At 32.8% G+C, this 25,775-nt stretch overlaps 1 protein-coding gene across 1 annotated transcript; it reads right to left on the reverse strand.

Moving 5' to 3' along the window:
* Window positions 1-6,902: 6,902 nt before the first annotated feature.
* LOC134688449 (procathepsin L-like) lies at window positions 6,903-19,577 on the reverse strand. Its single transcript, XM_063549171.1, has 9 exons — window positions 19,444-19,577; window positions 18,889-19,025; window positions 17,467-17,572; window positions 16,378-16,527; window positions 13,215-13,338; window positions 11,345-11,445; window positions 10,170-10,332; window positions 9,496-9,601; window positions 6,903-9,147 (listed from the first exon to the last, which is right to left on the reverse strand). Exons 1-9 carry the CDS (start codon window positions 19,444-19,446, stop codon window positions 9,048-9,050), a joined length of 990 nt encoding a protein of 329 aa, XP_063405241.1. The 5' UTR covers window positions 19,447-19,577; the 3' UTR covers window positions 6,903-9,047.
* Window positions 19,578-25,775: the final 6,198 nt, after the last annotated feature.

Here is a 25,775-nt window from a genome sequence, read left to right on the forward strand (position 1 = left end):
TTTTAAGCAATGGAGTAGTAACCTTTGTCATTTGCATGTTTTTGCATTTTATTAAGAAACATTTTTTTTATCGGCTTCTTCCTGTTTGATTATAAGCTCAAACCATTCTACGCTATTTCATTTTCAACATATATTTTGTTGCACATACTTCCATGTGATACAAATAAATCAATACATTCAAGTGTAAATCTATAGGATTCTTTACTCTTTTAAAACAAAAGAATTCAACAAAAGCAACTTTGTTTCCCCCAACTAACAAAATTTTCTTCCATTCCCAAGAACACGATTGTGACTGATGGTTTAGAACTTATCGTAATGATTTGCCCTTCCAAGGACCTGCCGTTCTAATTTCGTTATGAAAATTGTGCGATACTATTCAGTGACAAAATCAATGAGGGACCCTTTTTGAAACTAAAAGGATGGTTTTTAAAATTACAATTGCCAAATCTAAAAAAGTGCTTGGTATCCTAGTAATTGTTTGAAAAACTGCCATGTCATCAAATATCCACATGCTTTCCTAAGGAATGAGCCTTTTATAAAAGACCACTCAGGACAGGTTTAATTTTTCATTACAAGTGTACAATCAAAGTTTGCAAGAGACATTTGAAGAGGACCTAAATCAAACTGGAGAACCTATCACATAACCAACTATCTTGTCTGGGCTATGACAAGCAGGCGACATTTTTTCATCTGCTCTCAATGTTTTGTTGTTCTTATCAGCCATTAATTGCTTGCCTTTTATTTCCTTTTTTAAAAATGTAAGCAATGATTTTCGTTTGAGTGTTTTGAAGATATCGGTTGACTTTTGAATAAGCCGCTCCGTAATGAAAATTTCTGAAGCAAATTTTCCCTTTTCTGAAGCAAATTTTCCCTTTTCATACGCGTTAAGAAGGTCGCACATAAATTCCGAAGAAGCAACAAAACCCGAAAACAAGCCATTTTACTGCTCAGATGTTATAATGAAATTCTCTAGCTCTGCAGTGTCTGAAACAATTTCAAAACATCAGATTCGTCTCGCTTCATTCGAGTTTTTCTGTTCCATTGTTAACCATTCCAACCAAGTCTCGACATTTTAATTATATTGAAGCTCTTTCATGTGCATTTAGCAACCAACGATTATCAGAATCTTTATTTAAACTGAAACCAACAAAGCCATCTTTTTTTGTATCTCTAAGAAACCTTAGAGAGTAAAAAGTATTGCCAAACCCCACAACTGACTTTTTGACGTTCGTTCAAAGTGTTGTTTGTCGATTGAATGACTTAACAATCTTGAGTCAATCACTTCATAGCTACAACACAAAATGTTATCAACCACACCTTTATTGAGTTCGATAGAGTGCACCTTTTCTGAACGCAAACAAAATCACCTTAATTTGTATTTTGTTCATAAATATTTCGTTACACATTCACTTTATAAAATAATTTGTCTCACAAAAACATCATAAATCGACAATTAAATGTTTTTGTCAGTTGCAAATTGATAATGCGTATGTGTGAATACATTGTACATGTTGTATATTGAATCAAAGACGGTAATTTGATGATTTCCGGTATTTCACGAGTATTTGCACGTACATATATGTTATCAAATAATTCATATTTTAGACAATATATAAATACTGCAAATGATTTAAACATTGCATAATGATTAATTCTCAAGTTTAATTAGCTAAAACGGGTAATTGTATAACGCATTTCTCTATGAAAGGTGAAAATATGCCTTAATTTGAACCCAAAAAATCGGATTGTTTGTAATGTAAAAAACATTTCATTTTAAACAAAAAATCTTCCGAGTTACATTTAATATGATAAGTTTTGTATCTCTTTTAATTGTTAAAACATATACTTTATTTTTTTTTAATCGCTTTATATTAAAAATCTTAATTACAAATTACTTAGTCGTGATTGCTAAATGAGGGGACCATTGAAAGGGACGTTTTTAATCCTCTTTTGGACACTTTTTTTTTAGTCTAACACCTTGTATTTTATCAATAAGATAATGAAGTTGAATTCTATCAAAAAAAATCGCGGTACCCTGGGGTGTAACACACACTCCTTAACTAGCGCGCTTTTGAGAACTAGCTGATGGACTATTAGGGGGTCAATTGACCATTATGGTCATTTTAACTTATTTTTGAGTCTTAAATTGCTGTACATTATTGCTGTTTACAGTTTATCTCTATCTATAATAATATTCAAGATAATAACCAAAAACAGCAAAATTTTCTTAAAATTACCAATTTTAGGGGCAGCAACCTAACAACGAGTTGTCCGATTCATCTAAAAATTCCAGGGCAGTTAGATCTTGACCAGATTTGCTCTAAATGCTTTGTTTTTTTTAGTAATAACCAAAAACTGCATTTAACCTCCATGTTCTATTTTTAGCCGAGGCGGCCATCTTGGTTGGTTGGCCAGGTAAAAAAAAACACATTTTTTTAAATTAGGTACATCAATGATAATTGTGGCCAAATTTGGATTAATTTGGCCCGGTAGTTTCAGAGGAGAAGATTTTTGTAAAAGATCATGGAGATTTACGAAAAAAGGTTAAAAATTGACTATAAAGGGCAATAACTCCTAAAGGGGTCAACTGATTTGAGTTATAAGCAAAACTGCATTTTACCCCTATGTTCTAATTTTAGCCATGACTGCCATCTTGGTTGGTTGGCCGGGTAACAAAACACAAATTTTAAACAAGATACATCAATGATGATTATGGCCAAGTTTGGTTTAATTTGGCCCAGTAGTTTCAGAGGAGAAGATTTTTGTAAAAGTTAACGACGACGGACGCAGGACGACGACGACGACGACGATGGACGACGGACGCCGGACGCCGGACGCCAAGTGATGAGAAAACCTCACTTGGCCTTTTGGACAGGTGAGCTAAAAAAAGAAACACGTATGAACCACATAAACAGACGACAACCACTGAACATCAGATTCCTGACTTAGGACAGGTGCAAACAATTGCAGCGGGATTAAACGTTTTAATTGTAACAAACCTTCTGTCTTTTCTGAAACAATAGTATCACAACAGAAAGACACTGTAACATATTAATTGGAATAATTCTTTATCAATGTTGCGAAATAGGACAATTCTTATATCTATACCTATTTCAAACTGTCTCAAACGGACAAATATTTTGGTAAATTTACTGTTCTTCAAATGTTTCATGATTCAAAACACACAGTTTGTTTTCCCTCGGCATATATTTCCCTTATCCGTAAATGGCATTTTCGGATTGTATGAAATCAATGCTTATCAACTCAGTATTTGATTTGACCGTTATACTGTTCTGAATGGAGCGTCATTAATGAGTCTTTTATAGAGAAACGCGCTTCTGGGGTACCAAATTAACGGCTGCTCTTTTTTTTGTATTATGAAGTTTTCAATAAACAAACAAAAGATTTGCGTTTGTTAGTGTATGTTGTAAAGCCTTCTTTCAAGATTTTTTCTTCTTTCAAGTGAAATGCTTGAAAGGAACATTGTTAGCAAAGTAAAAATTTATATTCTGTATTGTTTTTTTTGTATTTTTGTATATTTTTGTAAAAAATGAAGATTAGATTTCAAATTATATTTCGGTATTCAAAGTTAACATTGTCTTAATGAAATCTAATCACCGTTTTGTTTGATTATCAAAATAAGCAATAATCGTGATGATAACTGACATCTATTGTTATTTATAGTAGAGAAACAAACCCAGGAAGTTATAAAAACGTACATATTATTCACAAAACTTCCTCGATCATTTACATCATATCAGATTGACGACATGCACCTTGATCTAAAACTCATATTAAGTAAAAGGGAAAAAAAATTATCAGTAAGGAAGTATCTTACAGAACGATTTGGTTCATCCGTACCAAATTAAATGTCAAGGCAATAAATATATTTGAGTTAAAAGTGGGATTTACAACGGGGTCTCAAGCTTCATATCAAGTTTAAAGATATACATGGTATCCTTGAATGATTTAAATTTTATTATTCAATTTCTATATAGAAAGCTGAATATTTTTTTTTTAAAGCAAATTTTGAAAATAGGTTTTTACATTTTTCAAAAGAATTCTGATTATTTCGTAGTTCAAGCAAACTGAATAATTCATTATTTCGGTCGAGGATTGAGACAGCCTTTTATACGTACCTTTTCATATATACAAGTAAGGGCAATACATAGCCGATACAAAAATTGAGATTTGCCGAAGAATGTAAACCAAGTCCTAAATAAATAGATATATATGTAAATTCAGGGATAAAGAAACCAATAAAATGGAAAAGTCCACGACTAGCATTAATATATTTATATTAAAGGGATAAATCTCTTTCCAACTAATTGCACCTAAATTCTGTAATTGATTATTAAGGTTTAACGTATAGGTATTTTGTCAGACGTCTACCAGATTCCGATGAATAATACATAATTCCTGCTAATTCAGATACACTTTACGCGAGTTATCCGGAGGAATTAAGCGGGCGGGAGTCGACAGGTGAAAGATGGACGGTAGGCGGCTTCCTTTAGGTGTTGTGCAATAACATTTTTTTGTCGTATTTTAAAAGTTCTAAACTTTGATAACGTGGAACGTTTAGCTAATTCTTTTCACATTTTCATATATTATTACTAAATTAATGATATATTGGAGATACAGTTTGATATTGGCTATTTTCATTTTTACAGTCCACAACATATGTTACTGGGTGCTAGAGGGGTGCTGCTCACAAGGAAGCTATTAAATCCAGAGTTCCAAATGGTGAAGTTGAAATCATCCCTTCGTAAATTTTACGGACGCCATCACGAGTTAGTTGACCGTAATGGAATAACCGTTTCACAAATGATATTGGATATATTCCTCACCTCGTAACTACAATCCCCTCACCTTTCATGAATGTGACCTACCGAATTAGACTATTTACCGGATGTGTTATCTCATAAGCTACACGACGGGTGCCACATGTGGAGCAGGATCTGCTTACCCTTCCGGAGCACCTGAGATCACCCCTAGGTTTTGGTGGGGTTCGTGTTGTTTATTCTTTAGTTTTCTATGTCGTGTCATGTGTACTATTGTTGTCTGTTTGTCTTTTTTCATTTTTAGCCTTGGCGTTGTCAGTTTATTTTAGATTTATGAGTTTGACAGTCCCTTTTGGTATCTTTCGTCCCTCTTTTACTGGATATGAATAAAGGCAACAGTAGTATACCGCTGTTCGAAATTCATAAATCGTCGTGAATCATATGAAATATAGGCACATGTCCAAACTATCATAAAAAAGGATGACGCAGTACTCTTTGGTAATAAGTATTTATTTATATCTGAATTTACTCCCAAAAATTAATCAGGAACTGAAAACTTACCAAAAGAATACTGAATTTGATCAAAAAATGTCACCTTTAATCCTTTTATCAGTCCATGACAAAGAATTGGGAATATTGTGAGAACTTATCAGATTCTTGAAATATAATTTCTCCGATATATGAGTCTGTACACTTGTAATGTTACGCAAATGGTTTGAGGATAAAATATATAAGATAATACGAAAAGATTAAACATGATCAATCACATATCATAAGTCAAACAATGACAGAAAGATAGACATGTTTTAAACTAGTAATTGTTGGGCCCTTAATAGCTTCATTGTTGATGTGAGCCAACTGTCCGTACTTTGACTTATAATGTTTACTCTTTTTATGACTTGAGTGGAGAGTTATCTCATTGCACTCATACCACATCTTATAATGCATATCCATATGGTCCAAATTAAAGATCTTTCTAAACTATGTGCCGCAATAAGGTTGCACACCAAGGAAATTACGCCTTCCAAAATAGGTATCACGTGATGGTAACGAAATTGCACCAATTTTGACAGTTTTTTTTCACTTACGGTTTTTTTATGATCCAGAAAAAAAGTTTTCGTTCTGTGTCTATTATGTAGATGCATCATTGTTTACTATATACATGTAGATACATCAATTTATTTTTGAATCCATATAGAATCATAGAAAAATGGGTTTAAACCGACCTCCATACGATCCAGGATTCCGTAATGATGAGTTCCCAAATTGCATCCATGCTTACATCTACAACCTTAAAAATTGAATAACCGAGTTTTTGTTCCATTTTCCAATATTTAGAACAATTTTACACTAGTCTATGCTTGTTACATGTTTAATTTGCTCACTTTTAAAAGATAACTTTTTGAAAACATCGCTTATCGACGTTTCCGTAAATTTCCCTTTCCATCCAACTCTGCAGATATTTACCTTGAACGGGTTTTTTTGTATATTTTAATATATTCAGATATTTTGAAGGACGTGTATAAAGTCGAATCATAAGAATACCATGTGTTTACGGTCTCAAAGAAGACTTCTAAGATTTGTAAAACAAATCAAACAGGATCAAACGGCCAAATTTATTACAGAACAATGAACGTAAATCAAATATGATATACATGAGCTGGGACAACCACTTAACTACAGGCCTCTTGAACTTGGGACAGGCTCATCGCGAATGTTGCGAGGAGGAATATTTTTGTAAGCGTTCTGCTCTCTCATAACACAGGACAGTGGTGTAACAGAGAAACATAAGAAGAAATTGAAAACATTCATTTGAATTGGCTCATTCTTACGTTAAAATATCGGTAAGTATAAAAAACGAACAATATATTTGCTGTCGTTAAGGTGGCAAACTAATGATAAAAATCTTTGCAAACTATATGTCTCGTTATGAATTGCACACTACGGATGGTAATCTTTCTTCAATATGTGCAGTATTTATAATTGAACAAAACCATATAAAAATTTTCCACACCATGTGCCGTCATTCAGGGTGCACACTAATGAAAGAAACCTTTCCAAACTATGTGATATTTTTCGTGGGTTTTTTTTATGTTCTGTAGGAAAACAAAAAACACAAAACAATATAAAAATACTCTTTATATAATTTGTTATCAAAGGTACCTATATAAAATATTCAATAGATTGTTCATGCTGGTAGACATTCTGATTGAAAGTAACGTATCTATAATAAACAAAATTAAAGAAAATATCAATTAGACTATAATTGATAATATTCATGGAAATACATATTCATGAGCTACCGAGCTAGGCGTATAGTGGGGAATCGCTAAACGATCATGCTTAAAAGTATTTAACATTTAAACAAAAAAGCAAATTTTTACGAGGAAATCCCGTGCTAGTCAGAAAACTAGGAGGTATGTATTTTAGTGACGTTAAAATCAATGATCACATTAATTATTGAATTAATTAAAAGATAAACATGACTAGAATTGTTTACGTGAATAAATTTTCAAATTGCCAATTCGGGTTAAAATAAACAATTCACATAGATCAAGATCAAGCTATGCGTCACTATATCATTAAGAGGCTGTCCAAATAAATATCAAGCAAATCCTATGATATGGCATCTTCGCTAGCCAAGGGTTACGATCCACTCCCGCTCTTTTCACCCTTGGCAGATTGAGCCAACATTTGTGATATCAATGTTGCGCCATCTATCGGAAGTTTAAAGTCACGCCCATTCCGAATAAATTATTCTTGACCAATGGTAGCACTTGAACTCTTCAATTTGGAGATAAAAACACGGTAGCGTCTAGATTCTAACCACTTGGTAAAGCCGGAAACGAAAATATATGTCAATATTCATGCATTTGTGCATGAAACATACACAGAAACTTCTATAAGTTGATTAAAAACATTCAAGTTGTCACTAAATATAGTCCTATGTTTAGTGATGTAAAGACTTGTTGCACAATAAACACGTGGTAATTGTTTACAAACACTTTCAACATTTACACGTGATCATGTTATAGGCGCTTTTTGTTTGGATGCAGCGAGTATCTACTGCAACCAATAAAAATCCTTACCTTGTGTCTCCGAAATATTATCTCAATCCGCCAAGGGTGAAGAGAGCGGGAGTGGATCGTAACCCTTGGCTAGCGAAGATGATGATATGGGTGGCACAACATAACTTTTTCCCACTGAATTATTGGTTCCAATGCAATGTTTATATCAAACTAAGGATATATATGTCAAAGATATTTTTGAATCAATAGTTGATGGCTCAGAAAATGATTTTAAAGTTCGCTAACAATGCAACAAAATGAGTACAAAATGAAGAGTTGTCTCCCCTTTTTAATGAATTTTCAGTGCTTTCTATGTATTTTTTTTCTCTTTATTTGTTGCAGTTAATAACAAAAAATTAACTTTGAGAAAGAATGAATTTGTGATATGAAATAGATGAAAAACTTTTGAAAACAAAATCCACTGCCTGTTTTATTCAATGGACACCCTCTTAAAAGCATAAGATGCTACAAACAAATTCATACTGCTATTGAATCAAACGAATGTCTAAAAATACTGACATCGTTCGAAGAAGTATACTAGTATTTAGCTATAAAGGAGGGACGAAAGATACCAAAGGGACAGTTAAACTGATAAATCTAGAACAACCTGACAACGCCATGGCTTAAAATGAAAAAGACAAAAAGACAAACAATATTACACATGACACAACATAGAAAACTAAAGAATAAACAACACGAACCCCACCAAAAACTACGGGTGATCTCAGGTGCTCCGGAAGGCTAAGTCTATGCAAAACTCTAATATAATTGTGTTACGAATCTTCTCAGTGATAGAATGCGCCTCATAACTCTTTGTGTTTATTTTTATTTTATTTTAAGTAAGATGACAGAGATCGAATCGAAAAACTGAAGGTTCGTCTATTCGAACTGCTAATAGTGTTATGTTTCTTTGCAAATAGAGAAAAAAAAATTCTTTGTTCATCAATTCCAAAAAAATACCATTTATCCATGTCACAGTTTGAACTCTGCGTTTTCTTAATTTCATCTTTAATACCTAATTGTCTTTTCGAAATTTTAGTTCGAAAAAACAAGATAAATAACGTTATACTTTCTCTGTTTTTCCTTATTTAAAAGTTTTTCAAAGATTTATATATTTGAACGATTCACTGTATTTTATGACACTATAATCTAAGTATTTTCAAAAATTCAACAAATTAAACCGCAGTTCATATAGTCATCACATTAGTGGGTACATGGCTTCTCTTGCAATTCCACACTGATCGTTTCTATTTCTTGACATCAATATATAGCCATCCATTCCCCATCCGGTTCCCCAACTGAAATTAGATAATAAACAGCTAACTTTAAAGTGAAATAGAAAGAACATAATAAAATTGAGAATGGAAATGGGGAATGTGTCAAAGAGACAACAACCCGACCATAGCCATCTTTATAGTTGAATTATGGGTATTTGATTTAACGACTTCGACATGTTTGCAGATACCCTAGTTAAATGCAATTTCTGTTAATCCTTTCAACCAGAAACAAAATCAGTTAACACTGTTATCGAAGACCTTACAACTTATATTCCATAGATAAAACCTAATGATCAAATTAAAGTTAAAACATAAAACAACTTGAAATTTGATAAGCATTAATACGAATAGAATAGTCATTACTGATACCTGTTTTTAACAAGCCAATAATCATCATTGGTTTGTGAGCCATATCCAACAACCAGGATACAGTGATTAGGGGTGTAAGACTTGCAGCTCGGATTATTGAAAACACCTGAAATGGTTTGAAAATTATCATTAAATATTGACTTTAAAAATACATTTTACAATATCTCTGCGATAAAGATAAATAATAAAGTTTGTTTTAGATAAGTATGAATAAGAAAAATATTTGAATACTTTGACTTGAGGTATAAGGACATTTAAAAAATACATTTACACTAGCCAAAAATCTGGAATTATATTATACATTTTGATAACATGTATTTGATTAACTAGATATTTTTGGCATACATGCAGTTGATAGACATCCAAAGAAACAAACAACTACATGTATAAACATGTAAAGGGCAATATGCACTCTTCGAAAATAGGAGTGCGGCATTCTAATATTGCATTATATTAATCTTCTCGAGTCTATAAAAGTATGGCACGAAATTAAAATTTCTCAATAAACAACAAACGATGACATGGGACATCCACCAACAACGGCACAACAGTAACACTGAACTGCAACAAAAAAACACCAATATACATACAATGTAGATATGGACAACGTATTAAAAACATCCATACGCCTGACTTGATATAGGGCATTTTAAGAAACGAAATGTTGTATTAACCTCGTTTGTACAACTTAAAGTTTTGATCCACGTAAATGCATGCTGAAATAGGTCCTACTGTTGCTACGGCCTCCTTCAACTGATTTTCATCTCCATTTCTGATCCCAGTGTAACCGGTGATAGAAGCTCCAATATAAGATTTGGTGTACCGACAGTTTCCATCCTAAATCATAAACAAAACACATGTAGATGTAAACATTTAAGTTTATTAGACGGATTTAATTATTGCAATACTATCTTTACAATGAATAATATGTATACGAATGGATAAAAAAAAATACAATTATCTATTCAATGGGGATAAAAATTGAAAATACATTCTTCCGATCTCTACATCTTGATAGTTGATGTATGTGGCAGTAAGATTTGTATTTCTTAATTCTCAAATATCGCAACTTATTATCAGATCCACATCAGCGTAAATCATTTGTATACTTAACAAGATTTGACAAAGGACTAAATTAATCATAAAAATTTTTGGCCCCTCTATTTTCTTATTTTTCAAATTCTGTTTTTGAAAGCTACTTAAAATGTTAGAATATTCCCTGATGCTTGAAGTTTCTTTGGATGAACTTCAAAACCACTAAATTAGCAACAGGGTGAGTTGAAGGGGATAAAATTTCTGTTATTATTCAAATATTGTAATTATTATTCCCTTTTTAGGTGTTTTGTACAACGAACTTGTAGTTTTAAAGTGCCTGCGCCAACGTGACCCAGGAATTTTTTAATTTCAACGTCATAAGCACTGTTTTTGCTCTCTAAATCGCTGTAATTGTCTCTGTGTCACGTAGGTACACCCTATTAAATCTTAAGAAAACAATGATCAAAAATCGTAATTTTCCTCTTTTGTTTTTGGCGTTGTTGGTGCTCTTTCCCCCCCCCCTTCCCCTCTCATCTCGCCCATTTTCTTATATTAATGGTTTTGAAGGTCATCCAAACAAACTTCGAACCTAAGGGAATATTTTAACGTGATAAGTAGCTTTTCTAAACAGAATTAGAAAAATGAGAAAATAGGGCTGGGGCAAAAACGGGCCTTATTGTACCTTGTCCTTTATTAACTGTTATTTTCATCTTCCTGACCGTCGGCTTTTTGTATCTTATGTCTTTGATAGATCGAATAACCCATGTAACGACTTATCTACTGGTATTATTTTATTTTATTCAGTTTGTCTAACCTTTCCCTCGTATGGGTAGCTATTTTCTGTATCTACTCCTTTATTCTCTTTGACGTATTTAAATGATGTAGCTAACCAACCTCCATTGCAGCCTCTGTTTCCTAGAATAATGATTAGTAGATGGGTTTTTTTAATATGACATCAACTTTTTTCAATTGCAATTAGCTCATACTAGATAAACTAGTTAATGACAGTTTTGATATTTGATATTTGGTATTATATTTATATGTATTTATTTTTTTGTGTATTTAATACTTCTGTCTGTTTGTCATGATCGTATATTTTTGTAATCTGTATTTAGTATATGTTGATTATACATGTACCTATATGTTGTAAAACATTTGGTTAATAAAGAATTTAGTTGAATTGAATTTCTAATAGTGAATACAAATCAAATAGTTATATAAGAAGTGCGACCTTCAACAGATCATTTGAAATTTATGTCTATAAATGAAAACTGGTGGATATTTAATAGAAAAAGAGGAAGCCTTCAGGGTTTTTTATATTTAGATTAACTGTAAATTGTACTTAATGTCAATTTTTAAATTTGGATCATAGAATTTGTAAAATTCTATGTCATTTTTTTCTGTGATGCATTGGCAATCATACCACAATTTTGTATTCAAAGTGTGATTGAATAATCACTTAATCTGTACGTATTACTGTATTTCAATACTTGGACTTAAGTCATATTATAAATGAGAGCGCAATCATTTACAGCTCCTACTCACACTTTGTAAAACGACACCAGTGTCTAAGCAGAAAGTTTATGAACCAGGGGTATGTCAAAGAACGTGTCGTCATTTTTTCTAAAAACAAAAGTTCATCGGAAGGTACCTAGACCTTGTTGATAAATTTTCCGTATTCACATCCCAAATAATTCACGATGGTCTTGAAGTTTAGATTCTGAGTACTGACGTTTTGTACCTCGTGTTAATGTTCTGTGATAATTGTCGTAATCTTGTCCTTCAGTTTATTTTGTTCTTGTACATCCCATTATTGTGGTAGTGTACTATATTTATGTATTATTTTCTTTCATTTTGGCTAATTTGCTTTGTCTATATATAGATATAGGAAGATGTGGTGTGAGTGCCAATGAGACAACTCTCTATATACATAACAATTTAAAACAAGTAAACCATTAAAGGTCAATGTATGGCCTTCAACAAGGAGCCTTGGCTCACACCGAACAACAAGCTATAAATGGCCCAAAAATTACTAGTGTAAAACCATTCAAACGGGAAAAACAACGGTCTAATATATATATAAAAAATTAGAAACAAGAAACTAGTATAAATTACATAAACAAACGACAACTACTGTACATGAGATTCCTGACTTGGGACAGGTGCAAACATTTATGCCTTTTTATGTTTCTTTGATACACATATGCCGTGACTCTGTACTTATCTCTTTGTGTTATTATACTATGGTAAATTCGTGTATTTTTGTCTTTTATTTATGGTATTGTGATTGGTCTATATGCCATTTATACTTCTTTGTTACATTTTGTTTTTAAAGTAATTAAGATTATAACACAATTTTGACTCCTATTTTTGACATTCATCCGCTTTAGGTTTGTTTGTATTGTTCAAATATCGTTGTTAAGATTATGGAAATTAATGCCACTGCAATACAAGTGAGAGGTGTAGCTAGCTTTGAAACCTGATATAATCCAACATATTTTACATAAGGAAAACTTGTACCTAGTCAGGAGTATGACAGTTGTTATCCATACGTATATATCTTGATATACATAGCGATTGAAATTACACAGGGGCCATTTGGTAAATTTCCAAGCCGTCTTTCTCCCTTCATTGCCTAAATACATAACACTCGTAGTCTTCTAGCATTATAATATTCTACTTACCATATTTGGATGAACAGTCCATCAAATTTTGTTCCGATAGAGATACAAGTTTTCCTGTTTTCCTGAAGTGCTGTCCCTCTAAAGATCCTATAGCTGAGAAAGCCCAACATGATCCACATTTTCCCTGATGAGACGAAAATATGCAATTAACACGAAAATATGCAACTAACACGACAACGAGACACAGCTGTTTTGAAGTGAAAGGCGTTACATTCTTTTCATGTCATTGATCCTTTCAAGCAAATTTGACTTGCATTGATATTATACTTAAACTTTGAATTCACTTCACCATGCTAATTGGATATGGTAAATATGCAGGACTAAAACCGAAAGCAACACATTTAAGTACAAAGCAATGTGGTGGTTTGCCGTACATATCACATAGACGTAATACAATTGAGAAAGAAAATGGGGAATGTGTCAAAGCGACAACAACCCGACCATAGAGCAAACAACAGCCGAAGGCCACCAATGGGTCTTCAATGTAGCGAGTAACTTCAGCACCCGTAAGCGTCCTTCAGCTGGCCCCTTAAAAATATGTATACAAGTACAGTGATAATGAATGTCATACTTAACTCCGAATTATACACAAGAAACTAAAATTAAAAATCATACCAGGCTTACAAAGGTCAGAGGCTCATGCCTTGGAACAGGCGCAACATTGCGGTGGGGTTAACATGTTTATGAGATCTCAACCCTCTTCCTATACCTCTAGCCATTGTTGAAAAGTAAACGCATAACGTTACGCACATTAAAATCAGTTCAAGAGAAGTCCGAGTCCGATGTCAGAAGATGTAACAAAAGCAAATAAATAAAATGACAATAATACATAAATAACAACAGTATTCTAGTTCTGATGCAAAGACCCTATAGCTATAAGTGAATCAATATAAAAGCCAAAATATGCTATCTTTAATGACCTGACAACAGTATCTTAACTATATCTCTTCTTAATAAGTCTGCTTTAAGGTTTTGTAAGCTTTTGAGGTAACTATTGACACCTTTGTGCTTTCTAAAGCATAGTACCATAAGAGATAACTAGTTCCGGAACAAATATTAAAGACTTATCATAAACCTTTGTAATACAATACATGAAAAAAGTGAAATTAACTATTTTTGAAGTGTAAACAGTCTTTGGATGCTTTAGAAAAATAATGTGCTTTTGGTTGATCTTTTGAGTCTGTTTAGGGTTATGACTTTTCAACTCTTTACACTACACTTCCACATAATGTTATCCAACCTGTGGTAAACTTATTTTAAACGGTATAGCACATCATCATTTTTAAAGAGATAGCATTGCCGTGCTTTGAAATTTAAAACCGATATTTATACACTTATCGATCCTTAGAAATAGTTTATTCTTAAATGGTTACCAATTACACACTGTAATTAGAAAATTAAATGTTGTTTTTATTTGTCTTGATATTGATTAATATCAGTTTACCGGTGAAAAATAATGTTCTTCCAATTCTTGAACCTAGCATACAAACATCATAAACTTAGTCTTCTTTTCACGAATTTATCATTTTTTTCGTGTAAATTGCGTTTAATCGTCAATTTTGTTTTCATTCGGACAGTGTTGTTGAAAAAATATGGCAGGTGATTAAAGTTCGTGTTTTGAAGCCGTTGTTTGACGATTGTCACCTGTTTGTCAACAATCGACAAAAAATCAACAAAAAATCATGGAAATTGAGCACGTGTTTAACATATAAATTCAGATAATAGTTTATTTTAAGGACATCCATGCGTATTGTGATCGCCTGATTTTTACGAGATTTGTCACACTGAGGTCACTTTGCATACGGAAAATATGTCGGGGGAATTGCTTCCTGGGAGGAAGCAATTAAAATAAATACTTCTTCTAAATATGAATTGAATAAAGAATTTTCTGCAGAAAAAAGTATATTTACATAAGTTTTATAATGTAAACTATCTATTGAGTTATAAAAAAAACATATGCATTATTTTTTTTGATTTGAGATTTCTTATGACTTTAAAGCAAACTAAATATCATTGTTATATACATTTGCACTTTCGTGGATCTACTATTTTTCCATTCATGTATCTCGACATTGCACATGGTCATATTTTTCTCAGAATGTTTCGGACGTCTTTACACTTAGTCCATTGGATGTTGGATGTTTACCAAGTGATGATTTTAGTGTAAGATGCATGTTTTGGCTCAGTAACTGTGAGTACTGTCAGATTTGTGCTTAGTGTCGTTGTTGTTGTTGGGATTAACAAATACCCGATTATATCTTTAATCCATGTTTGTATACACCTGATAAGGTTATCCTTTTTTTGCCCTTATTTGTATAGTTTGTTCATATATTGTTCTTTTACACCACTGTCCCAGATAAGGGGAGTATCATGATCCCACATACGTGTTTAAAGCCCTCACATATATGTATGCATGTGCCTGTCTTATGTCTTGAGCCTATAATTTAGTGGTTGTCGTTTGTTGTTGTGTTACATATTTGTTTTCGTTCATATGATTTGTACAGTAATGAGGCCGTTAGTTTTATCGTTTGGATTGTTTTACATTTGTGATTACGGAGCTGTGTATGGCTGACTATGCAGTATGTGCTTTTTGAAGGTGACCTGTAGTTATTAATTTATGTGTCGTTGGTCTCTTGTGAAGAGTTGTCTCATAGGCAATCATACCAAATATTCTTTATTATAAATAAACGAATGGAAATATGATGTATAGAAACAATCGACACCCACTTAATTACAGGTTCATGACTTATGACAGGCATACACACAATGCGGTGGAGTTAAATTCATCTTTTAGGCCGAAAAGTGATTTCTGCGTTTTGGTTCTTACATCCCTGTCTATGTTACTTGTTGATTATAGTACACTTTACTACGTGTAACACAATTCAATAATTATCAACTTTGCGTTGACATGAAATATATTTGAGCTTTCAAAAATATAGATGGCATCGTCCGTATTTGGCAGAGTTTTTTATATGTTTAGAATTCAGTTCTTTTCGACATTTTAGCTGATATGGCCTTTCATTTATATTTTTTAGCCGCCGCTGATTTTTATAAAGAAACTTGCGTCTGGTGTAATACCGAGTTATAATGCTGGTATCTCTAATTAGTTTCCTCCATATCTCTTTATTTGAGTGTTATGAAGCTGTTACCAGAATATTTTTACCTGATCTTTCACAGGAGTAACATAGCCTTTCTGTCTCCAGTCCACTTCACTGGGGATCTCAACATTATTTGGAGGGAGAAATGTAGAACCTGCACTTGTGTTTCCATGTATCAATTTTCCTGTCATTGTTTCGATCACTTCATCAGTTGACTACAAAATTCATACAACTTAACGAATTACTATGACGATTACTAGTATATTAGAAAACATTTAAAAATGTTTCGTATCTTGGTGTTTCTTTATGATTTCTTTCAAAAAAATATGTATATATCAATTGTGATTTAAAAGGAAGGTTGGAGGATTGAATACTTGTTATTAACAACGCCACAATTACATGTGCTTTTCTAATTCGGGACACTAGTCACCCAGCGAGTAGTTTACACTAACACGCATAGATATGTTGTTTTGCTTTCCCTCCTCTATAAAATTGAGAATGGAAATGGGGAATGTGTCAAAGCGACAACAACCCGACCATAGAGCAGACAACAGCCGCAGATCCCCAATGGGTCTTCAATGTAGCGAGAAATTCTCGCAACCAGAGGCGTCCTTCATCTTGCTACCTAAACAAATATGCGTACTAGTTCAGTGATAATGGACGTCATACTAAACTCCGCATTATATACTAAAAACTTAAAAATGATACCAGACTTACAAAGGGACAGGCGCAACATTGCAGCGGGGTTAAACATTTGTTTTATATCTCAACCCTCCCCTATACCTCTAGCCAATGTAGAAAAACAAACGCACAACAATACGCACAGTACAATTTTAAGAGTTTAAGAGAAGTCCGAGTCCGATCCCATATACAATCTTCATGTTAAATCTCCTAGAGACACACTTAGAAGATTCACGTATTGTAAATACTAAATGCACAATTGATTTTTAGCGCTCAGATTAAATTTGCACAGAAAAGGGAGGACATTATGGAATTGAAGTAAAAGCATAAAATATATGGCGTTCAATGCATTAAATTTAAACAATTATGTGGCTTTCCCGCTGTGTTGAAGACCTATTGGTGGCCTTGGAACGGTTCTGCCTTTTAGTCGGGTTGTTGCCTCTGAGTAGTCATGGAGGTTCTTGATAACGTACCATATCAGCGAGAGGATTGATACCAAGCCAGTAACTATGTTCTCCTCTGTCAGCTGCCAAATTGTGGTGTTCAATATATCTAACATTCTTCTCCCAAATAGATCGCCTGATATTAAAAACAAAAAGCATTATTGTTTTATTTGCTAATTATTATTCTCATGACCGATATGAATATATCGATAAAAAGATATATTGGACACCAATGACAAAGATGTTCTCCCTCTTAAATGTATGCAACAATAATATAATTTTATACATGTTTGTTTCTGTCGCATTTCTTTGGAAATGTTCTTTGAAACTGTTCACAAGGCTTCAAACAATGCCACCTATCCATTGAAAATTAACAGGTTTGAGAATAGTCTCATTTCCTAGTGGAATTTTGATGAACAAATACAGCGAATCTGACAAAAACGTTACATTTAAAAGAAATGATTGGATTGCCAATGAGACAAATATCAATGAAGACTTGATAAAAAATTATGATAACATATACATGCACTCGAACGACTTTCAGTAAGCAGTAAAACCTGACCAGTTTGACAAAATGTTATCCAATAAAAATAGATAAAAAAGAAAACAGTATTTTAAAATGGACATGCTTCCGGAATGGTTTTCTTGATGTTCCTTATCAGGAACTCAAACAGTCTAGTACGTAAAAACCAAGAATATTTCAGAACCGAAAAGCCAAATTCATGTAAGGTCAACTTTCTTAAGGGGTATAAAATGATCTTATTTTCGTGATAGTTTCTAAATGTATAACACCAACATTTCTCGCAAGAAGCGCTCAAATCAAAATTGTTGAGTGGCATATTATCAAGACCGAAGGTTCAGAGCATTAATAAAAACAATTAAATTTTCGCTAAATACACGTAACAGTTATGGTCATCTCTGAGTGGGGGAAAAATCTTCAACAATTCCAATTAGTTGACCCTAACGAAAAGTAGATTTCCATAAAATCTGTAAAAGTGAAATCTTGGGCAGGACATATCATCAGAAACGAAACGTAAAACTGCATTTTATCGACCAAGTGATGGAACAAGGCATCAAATAGATAAATCGTATATTTATACGTATCCTTATGAATATAATGGGTTTTTTTTGTTATTTTTCCTTTTGAATTTTGCATTTGGGCATTTTAAAAGCTCATGTTACGGTATATATTATGCTAATTGATAGAGGCCGTGCAGTGATCTATAGTATAACATTCACCCTGACCTTAATGGTGGATTGCCTTCTCCTGGCTTCCAACCACATATCCATATTTCCAACGTTTTGGGACTGTTTTACATACACGTTAATTGTGTAGTACGGATAGTTATGCATTTGATATATTACATTTATAATGTTTCATTTATATGTAAAAAAAAATGTCTCCTTTTTTATATCTCATTTGAAAAAAAAGAAAATAAAAGAAGACTAAACCTTAAATAGTCTTCATTTCCGTTCTCATAAGCTTTGTTGTACGCTTTCTTAAAAAGTAGCCATTCTGTATCCATGTCCTGGTTGAATTGGTGTAAAGCTGAACTACCAATAAACAAAACAAATAAAAGAAGGAGCTTCTGAAAAATAAAAACTTTGAAATATCACGAATGTTTGAATGAAGTTACAATATACAGAAGTAACTCAAACATGAAACCTAAAAAAAAACGAAGAACAGATTTTATTGGAAATAACAAACTCTAACAATGAATGTCTAGAAAACACGACAGCTTGTAGAAGATGCATTCCTTACTTTCTGTAATACAGTAATGTCTTTAATTGTATTCAGAATTTTGAAATAAGAAATATGTACGACACAAGGCGTTATTTATTTGCAACATGTATTATACCTTGATAACAAGCTTGACAGCCTAAACTGTTGGTTTATTCTGAAATAACTTGTTACATGTTTGCAAACAACATTTTTGTCTTCTGTTCATATAAACTTCTGTGAAAGTGAAATTGCGTTTTAAATAGTATTTCAACATTGTCACTTACCATTGTTTTAACGATATGAAATCGCCCGCTATATGATTATCAAAACCGAATTTATCGTGATAATTACACTTTCTTTCTTATTTATAGACTTGAAACTAATCCAGGAAGTTATAAGAATATGTGAATTACTCACAAAAACTTCCGTGATTATTTATTGTCATATGACATTTAGAATACGGACTTTGTTTTTCCAAAAATGTTATTAAAGTTGAAAACGTTATAAGTAAGGAAGTATCTTATAGAACAATAGTTCATTAGTTCATGCGTAAACCAATAAATTATCTGAACAATAGATATTTCTTTCAGAAGAAGGCTTCACCAAATTGGTATATCTCATTTCAATATTATACTTGAGCAAATTATATATTTTGATGTAATTCTAAAAGGTTGAATAAAAAACTGATGTTGCAGTTGTAATAATATGTTACAAAGAAAGAGGAAGTCGTGTTACAATTTTATTTTAATAATAACTTATTTCCTGTAAATCATATTTAATGATTCAATGCCGCATAACTTTGTATGTTATTTAAAAAGAGAACCCGAAAATGAAAAACGTAGATTGAAAAAAGTCCATGTCGCAAGACCAACAAAACCGCATTGCAATTGTTCCTCTCTTATATCAGTATTACTGCATCACTATAACATGACATCAATAATTTTATCATATATCCATGATATTTTCAAAATAAAATCAATCTTTAAGAAATTAAAAAAATAACAAAAATACAGAATTCCAAGGAAAATTCGAAACGGAAAGTCCTTTAAAAATGCTAAAGGACATTTTTCGAATGGCAAAAGCTGTAACATTCCTGACTTGTTACAAGTATGTCCGTATGTATAGTAATAAAATTAACGGTACCAATTTTCTTGCACCAGATGCGCATTTCGACAATACATGTCTATAGATGGTATATTAAACCTAGTTTGATAGCTTGCTAATCCAATAACTTGTTTGATAGTTTATTCATGTATTAAATTTGTTTGACAACAATGTGCGAGAAAAAAAAACATTTAAATATCGTTTCATCTCGGCCTCTAGTAAGTGTTCTACAACTAATCTGTCAGTGCTCTTAACTAGTTCATAAACTACTATTAAAGAGCTTATCATAAACTATTGTAATAAAATATATGAACATAGTGGTATAAACCATTTTTGGAGTGTAAAAAATCTTTGGATGTTTTAGATAAAAGAGGGACGAAAGATACCAAAGGGACAGTGAAACTCGTAAATCTAAAACAAACTGACAAGCCATGGCTAAAAATGAAAAAGACAAACAGAAAAACAATAGTACACATGACACAACATAGAAAACTAAAGAATAAACAACACGAACCCCACCAAAAACTAGGGGTGATCTCAGGTGCTCCGGAAGGGTAAGCAGATCCTGCTCCACATGCGGCACCCGTCGTGTTGCTTATGTGATTACAAATCCGGTAAATAGTCTAAATCGGTAGGTCAAATTCATGAAAGGGAAGGGGATTGTAGTTACGACGTAAGGAACATATCCGATATCATTTGTGAAACGGTTATTCCATAACGGTCAAATTAGATAAATTACGGGCTTTTGATGGTCCTTTTGATTCTGTTAATAGTTTTGACTTTTCTACTCTTTACACTACACTTCCACACTATCTTATTAAACAAAAGTTTTCCAATTTAATCAAATGGTCGTTTGGTAAAGCTGAATGTAGATATATTTGCTAAAACTCATTTAAAGCCTTCTTCTCTAATGAGAAAGGTATATATGCTAGATATACTAACTGGAGGTGTGATAAGATGATTGAAGCTGTCAATTTTTTCCTTGATAATATTTACGTACGTTTCGGCAACACAGTTTATCGACAGGTTGTGGGTTATCCCATGGGCACTTATTGTGCCCCTTTAATAGCAGACTTGTTTTTGTACTGTTACGAATCACAGTTTATGACTAAACTCAGTAGAGACCCGTTGAAATTGCATTTAACTGATAAATTCAACAACACTTACCGTTATCTTGATGATATTTTTTCGTTAAATAATCAAGAATTTTCTCAATATACTGCTGAAATTTACCCCAAGGAACTTACTTTAAATAATTCAAATGAACTCGGTAATAACTGTCCTTTCCTGGATTCAAATATTTCGACTTTAAACGGAAAACTACACACTAAAATTAACGACAAAAGAGACGATTTTACGTTCCCTATTGTTAATTTTTCATTTTTAGATGGTGATGTTCCTTTGGCACCATATTACGGTGTTTATATTTCACAACTTGTTCGCTATGCCCGTTTCTGTTGCGACGTTTTTTTATTTTAACGAACGCAACCTATGAATTACTGGTAAATTATTAAACCAGGGATATTGTCACCATAAATTACTTCAAACCTTTACTAAATTTTTCACCTCAAACCTCTACTAAATTTTTCCATAGATATAAAGATTTGGTTTTGAAGTTTGGTTGTACCTGTAGAAAACTTATTTCAAACGGGATAGAACATCCTCATTTTTACGGAAATGTTGTTAACCGCGCCCGGAAATTTAGTAATGATCCATGTAAACTTGTTGCTCCTTTAAATAAACTTATTTTAAAAGGTTACCTACTCAACACTAAAACAAGATCATCGAATACTGTTTTGGTATAAATATTGATTTTGTTATCAGTAGATTAAAAGCTAACTAAATATTACTAGTATGTTATATGCATATGCATTTTCATGGATCTACAATCTGTCTATACCTGTAACTTGGCATTGCACAAGGTCATGTTTTTCTCTGGCTGTTTATGACGTTTTTAAACTAGATCCATTGTATGTTGGATGTGTACGGATTGAGTGTTAAGTCTTAGAGGCATGATTTTTTTATTAGTTGTTAGTGGCTTTGAACAAGCTGTAAGATAACTGCGAGTACTCTCAGATCTGTTTATTGTGTCTTTTTGTGTAGGGATGTATAAGTACCCGGCCACGTCCACTTGTATTTTTGTCTATTTGATGAGTTAAGCCTTTTTCAACTGATTTTTTTTAGTTCGTTCTTATGTTGTACTGTTATACCACTGTCCCAGGTTAGGGGAGGGTTGGGATACCGTTTAACCCCGCCACATTATTTATGTATGTGCATGTCCCAAGTCAGTTTATGTGTTACATATTTGTTTTTCGTTCATTTTTTTGACATAAATAAGGCCGTTAGTTTTCTCGTTTGAATTGTTTTACATTGTCTTATCGGGGCTTCTTATAGCTGACTATGCGGTATGGGCTTTGCTCATTGTTGAAGGCCATACGGTGACCTATAGATGTTAATGTTTGTGTCATTTTGGTCTTTTGTGGATAGTTGTCTCATTAGCAATCATACCACATCTTCTTTTTTATATCATTATACTTCGTTATTCATTAGTACTTTAATGTAATATTATTTGAATTCTTAATTAATGTATGTCATGACAGACCTGGAATTATCAGGAGTCCAGGCAAAATATTAACAAAATAACGTGCTCCAATGTAAATTTTAAGGTCAATAAAACCTGAAAAATCAGACGCTTGATCAACAAAATACAACAAATGGAAAGCAACTGTCATACTACTGACTTGATACAGGTATTTCCCGAAATAGTAGTAGGTTATACCAAGTTTGAAAGTTAGCTCTATATATCACTTGTATGCAAGCTGTTCGTAGTTGCGTTGTATTGACAAACTTATTCAATCCGCGTGCAGAGTGAGTGTCACGCTTTTTGAGCGTTACGAAGCAATGAAACAGCTCTTTGAGGGGTTCTAAGGTGACCTGTAGAAAGGCCAAACGTTTGTCATATCCAAATTATACCCTTACGTTTTAGTGACAGCCTAAATGTACCCAAACCTTTATGACGAATGGATTCTATTTCATGATATATATATTGCATCTTTTCTTATTTATAAAATTTGTTTATGCCTGAAAATTCATGACAGATTTGCCACATGACGTTACGCAACACACAAGCAATCAATCTAAGAGGGATATTGTATCGTTTGAGGCTTCACGGATATACTTCATGAAAAGATTACTAAGTATTATCATTTATAAGACAGAGAAACATTAAAAATCCATCTCATGTTACATCCATTATGTATTGTTAATCAGTCGTTTCTGTATCTGCAAAAAAAAAAAATGTTTTTATATTCAAAAGTGGAAAAATACATTTGCATTATTGCGTACGATAGCACGGCAAATTTCCGGTGATAAGTCCATACTTATTTGTTTTTACATCACCCAATCAAACTCAAACACAATTATATTTGAAAGAGTTTCAACGGATGTTATAATATAGTGACAGGCGGAGCACTGACTCCGGCAATTAATTTATCTCAAAATAGTCAAAGGTTCGTTCAAAAGCACTTCACAGACCTGCATGAGGAAGTGTGTAAAACATATGTTATATCAGCATATGGTTAGTTAACATAGCTTTTTACTAAAGATGTAGTTCGAATAGCGGTCAATAGTATGTAAAATCATTAATTTGTTGTGTATTATAAAACACTAATGAAACCAGGCATATTCCCTGGTAAGAACGTTTCTGTATTATATCTACTTTATATGCGTATAAAAACAAAAACGGCAAGTAGCGACGCACATTTAACCATAACCGAAACCCAAATACAAAAGTTTCTTATTGTTTGGAATGTTTTCCAAATAAATGTATTATATTTCCCAATGTTGAATGTATATGTAATGTAAATTTTAAGAATATAATTTAATTTTGAATGTAACACGTCTTTTGATTGCCTGAAAGTATTTTGTCTTTAAGCTCATCGACATAACTTTGTTATGCGGCCGTGACGTCTTCAACATAAGTAAGTGTCATTATTTACTGCTTTTCAGAATAAAATTATAAGGAACGACTGTAATATTTTAAATGTCTGTTCTTAATAACCCAAATAATGTGGTTCACTTTTAGTGTAAACAATATTTTATTATGGTAAATACAACTTAGTATAAATTATAAACACATTGAATACAATAAGGATCCAGAAACAAGCAACAATTGCTTATATTAATCTGTTTCCTTTTTTACACTTTTAGATAGCCAACAACGAAGGAGATCCAATATGAAACATATTTTTGGATGTTGTTTCCTGATGTGTCATTTTGACTCTTGTGGAGAGTTGTTTCATTGACATTAATACCACATCTTCTGTTTTAAATAAGACAGACAATAACATTAACTGTACCAATTTTTCTGCACCAGATGCGTATTTCGACAATGCATGTCTCTTTAGTGATGCTCGTGGCCAAAATATGTAAAATCAAAAGCTTATATAAAAGATGGAGAGCTATAATCCAGAAGTTCCTAAAAATATAGCCAAATCCGTGAAGGGCCTACTATAGCTTCCTGTTCAGTGCGAGCCAGCACTGCGTGTTAAAGGCCGTATTTGCGTATTTAATTAAAACCCTAATACCTTTGATAACTATTGATACATATGGGTCGATGTTACTGATGGTGGACGTTTTGTCCCCGAGGGTATCACCAGCCCAATAGTCAGCACTGCGGTGTAGACATGAATATTAATTATATGGTAGTTTTTGCAAAATCGATAATTATGAATTCTTCGAATTACTAAGGATTTTCTTTTCCAAGGCATAGATAACTTTAGCTGTATTTGGCACATTTAGGAATTTTGGGTCCTCACTGCTCTTCAAAGTTACACTTGTTTGGCTTTATTACTATTTTGATCTGAGCGTCACTGGTGAGTCGTATGTATACGAAACACACGTCTTGCGGATAAAATTATGAGTCTGGTACCATTCATAACAATTGACTTATAATTAAAATTGAGAATGGAAATGGGGAATATGTCAAAGAGACTACAACCCGACCAAATAAAAAAAACAACAGCAGAAGGTCACCAACAGGTCTTCAATGTAGCGAGAAATTCCCGCATCCAGAGGCTTCCCTCAGCTTGCCCCTAAACAAATATATACTAGTTATTGTTTACTTTTTATTCATTGTGATTTGGAGGAGAGTTATCTCATCCCCACTAATACCACTTCTCTATGCAGATGCTCCAAATAAAAAATATCTCTAAACTATTTGACGCCATTAGGGTTGCACACCAAGGAATCGACTCCTTCCACAATAAGTATACAAATAAAGGCAGCAGTAGTATACCGCTGTTCAAAACTCATAAATCCATGGACAAAAAACAAAATCGGGGTAACAAACTAAAACTGAGGGAAACGCATTAAATATAAAAGGAGAACAACGACACAACACTGAAATGTAACACACACAGAAACGGACCAAGCATCAGACAAAATCCCACGAGAATAACAAATATAACATCAAAACCAAATACATGAATTTGGGATAGATAAGTATCGTGAC

Source organism: Mytilus trossulus, chromosome 10, assembly GCF_036588685.1.
Source record: "Mytilus trossulus isolate FHL-02 chromosome 10, PNRI_Mtr1.1.1.hap1, whole genome shotgun sequence".
Classification (NCBI taxonomy): Eukaryota; Metazoa; Mollusca; class Bivalvia; order Mytilida; family Mytilidae; genus Mytilus; species Mytilus trossulus.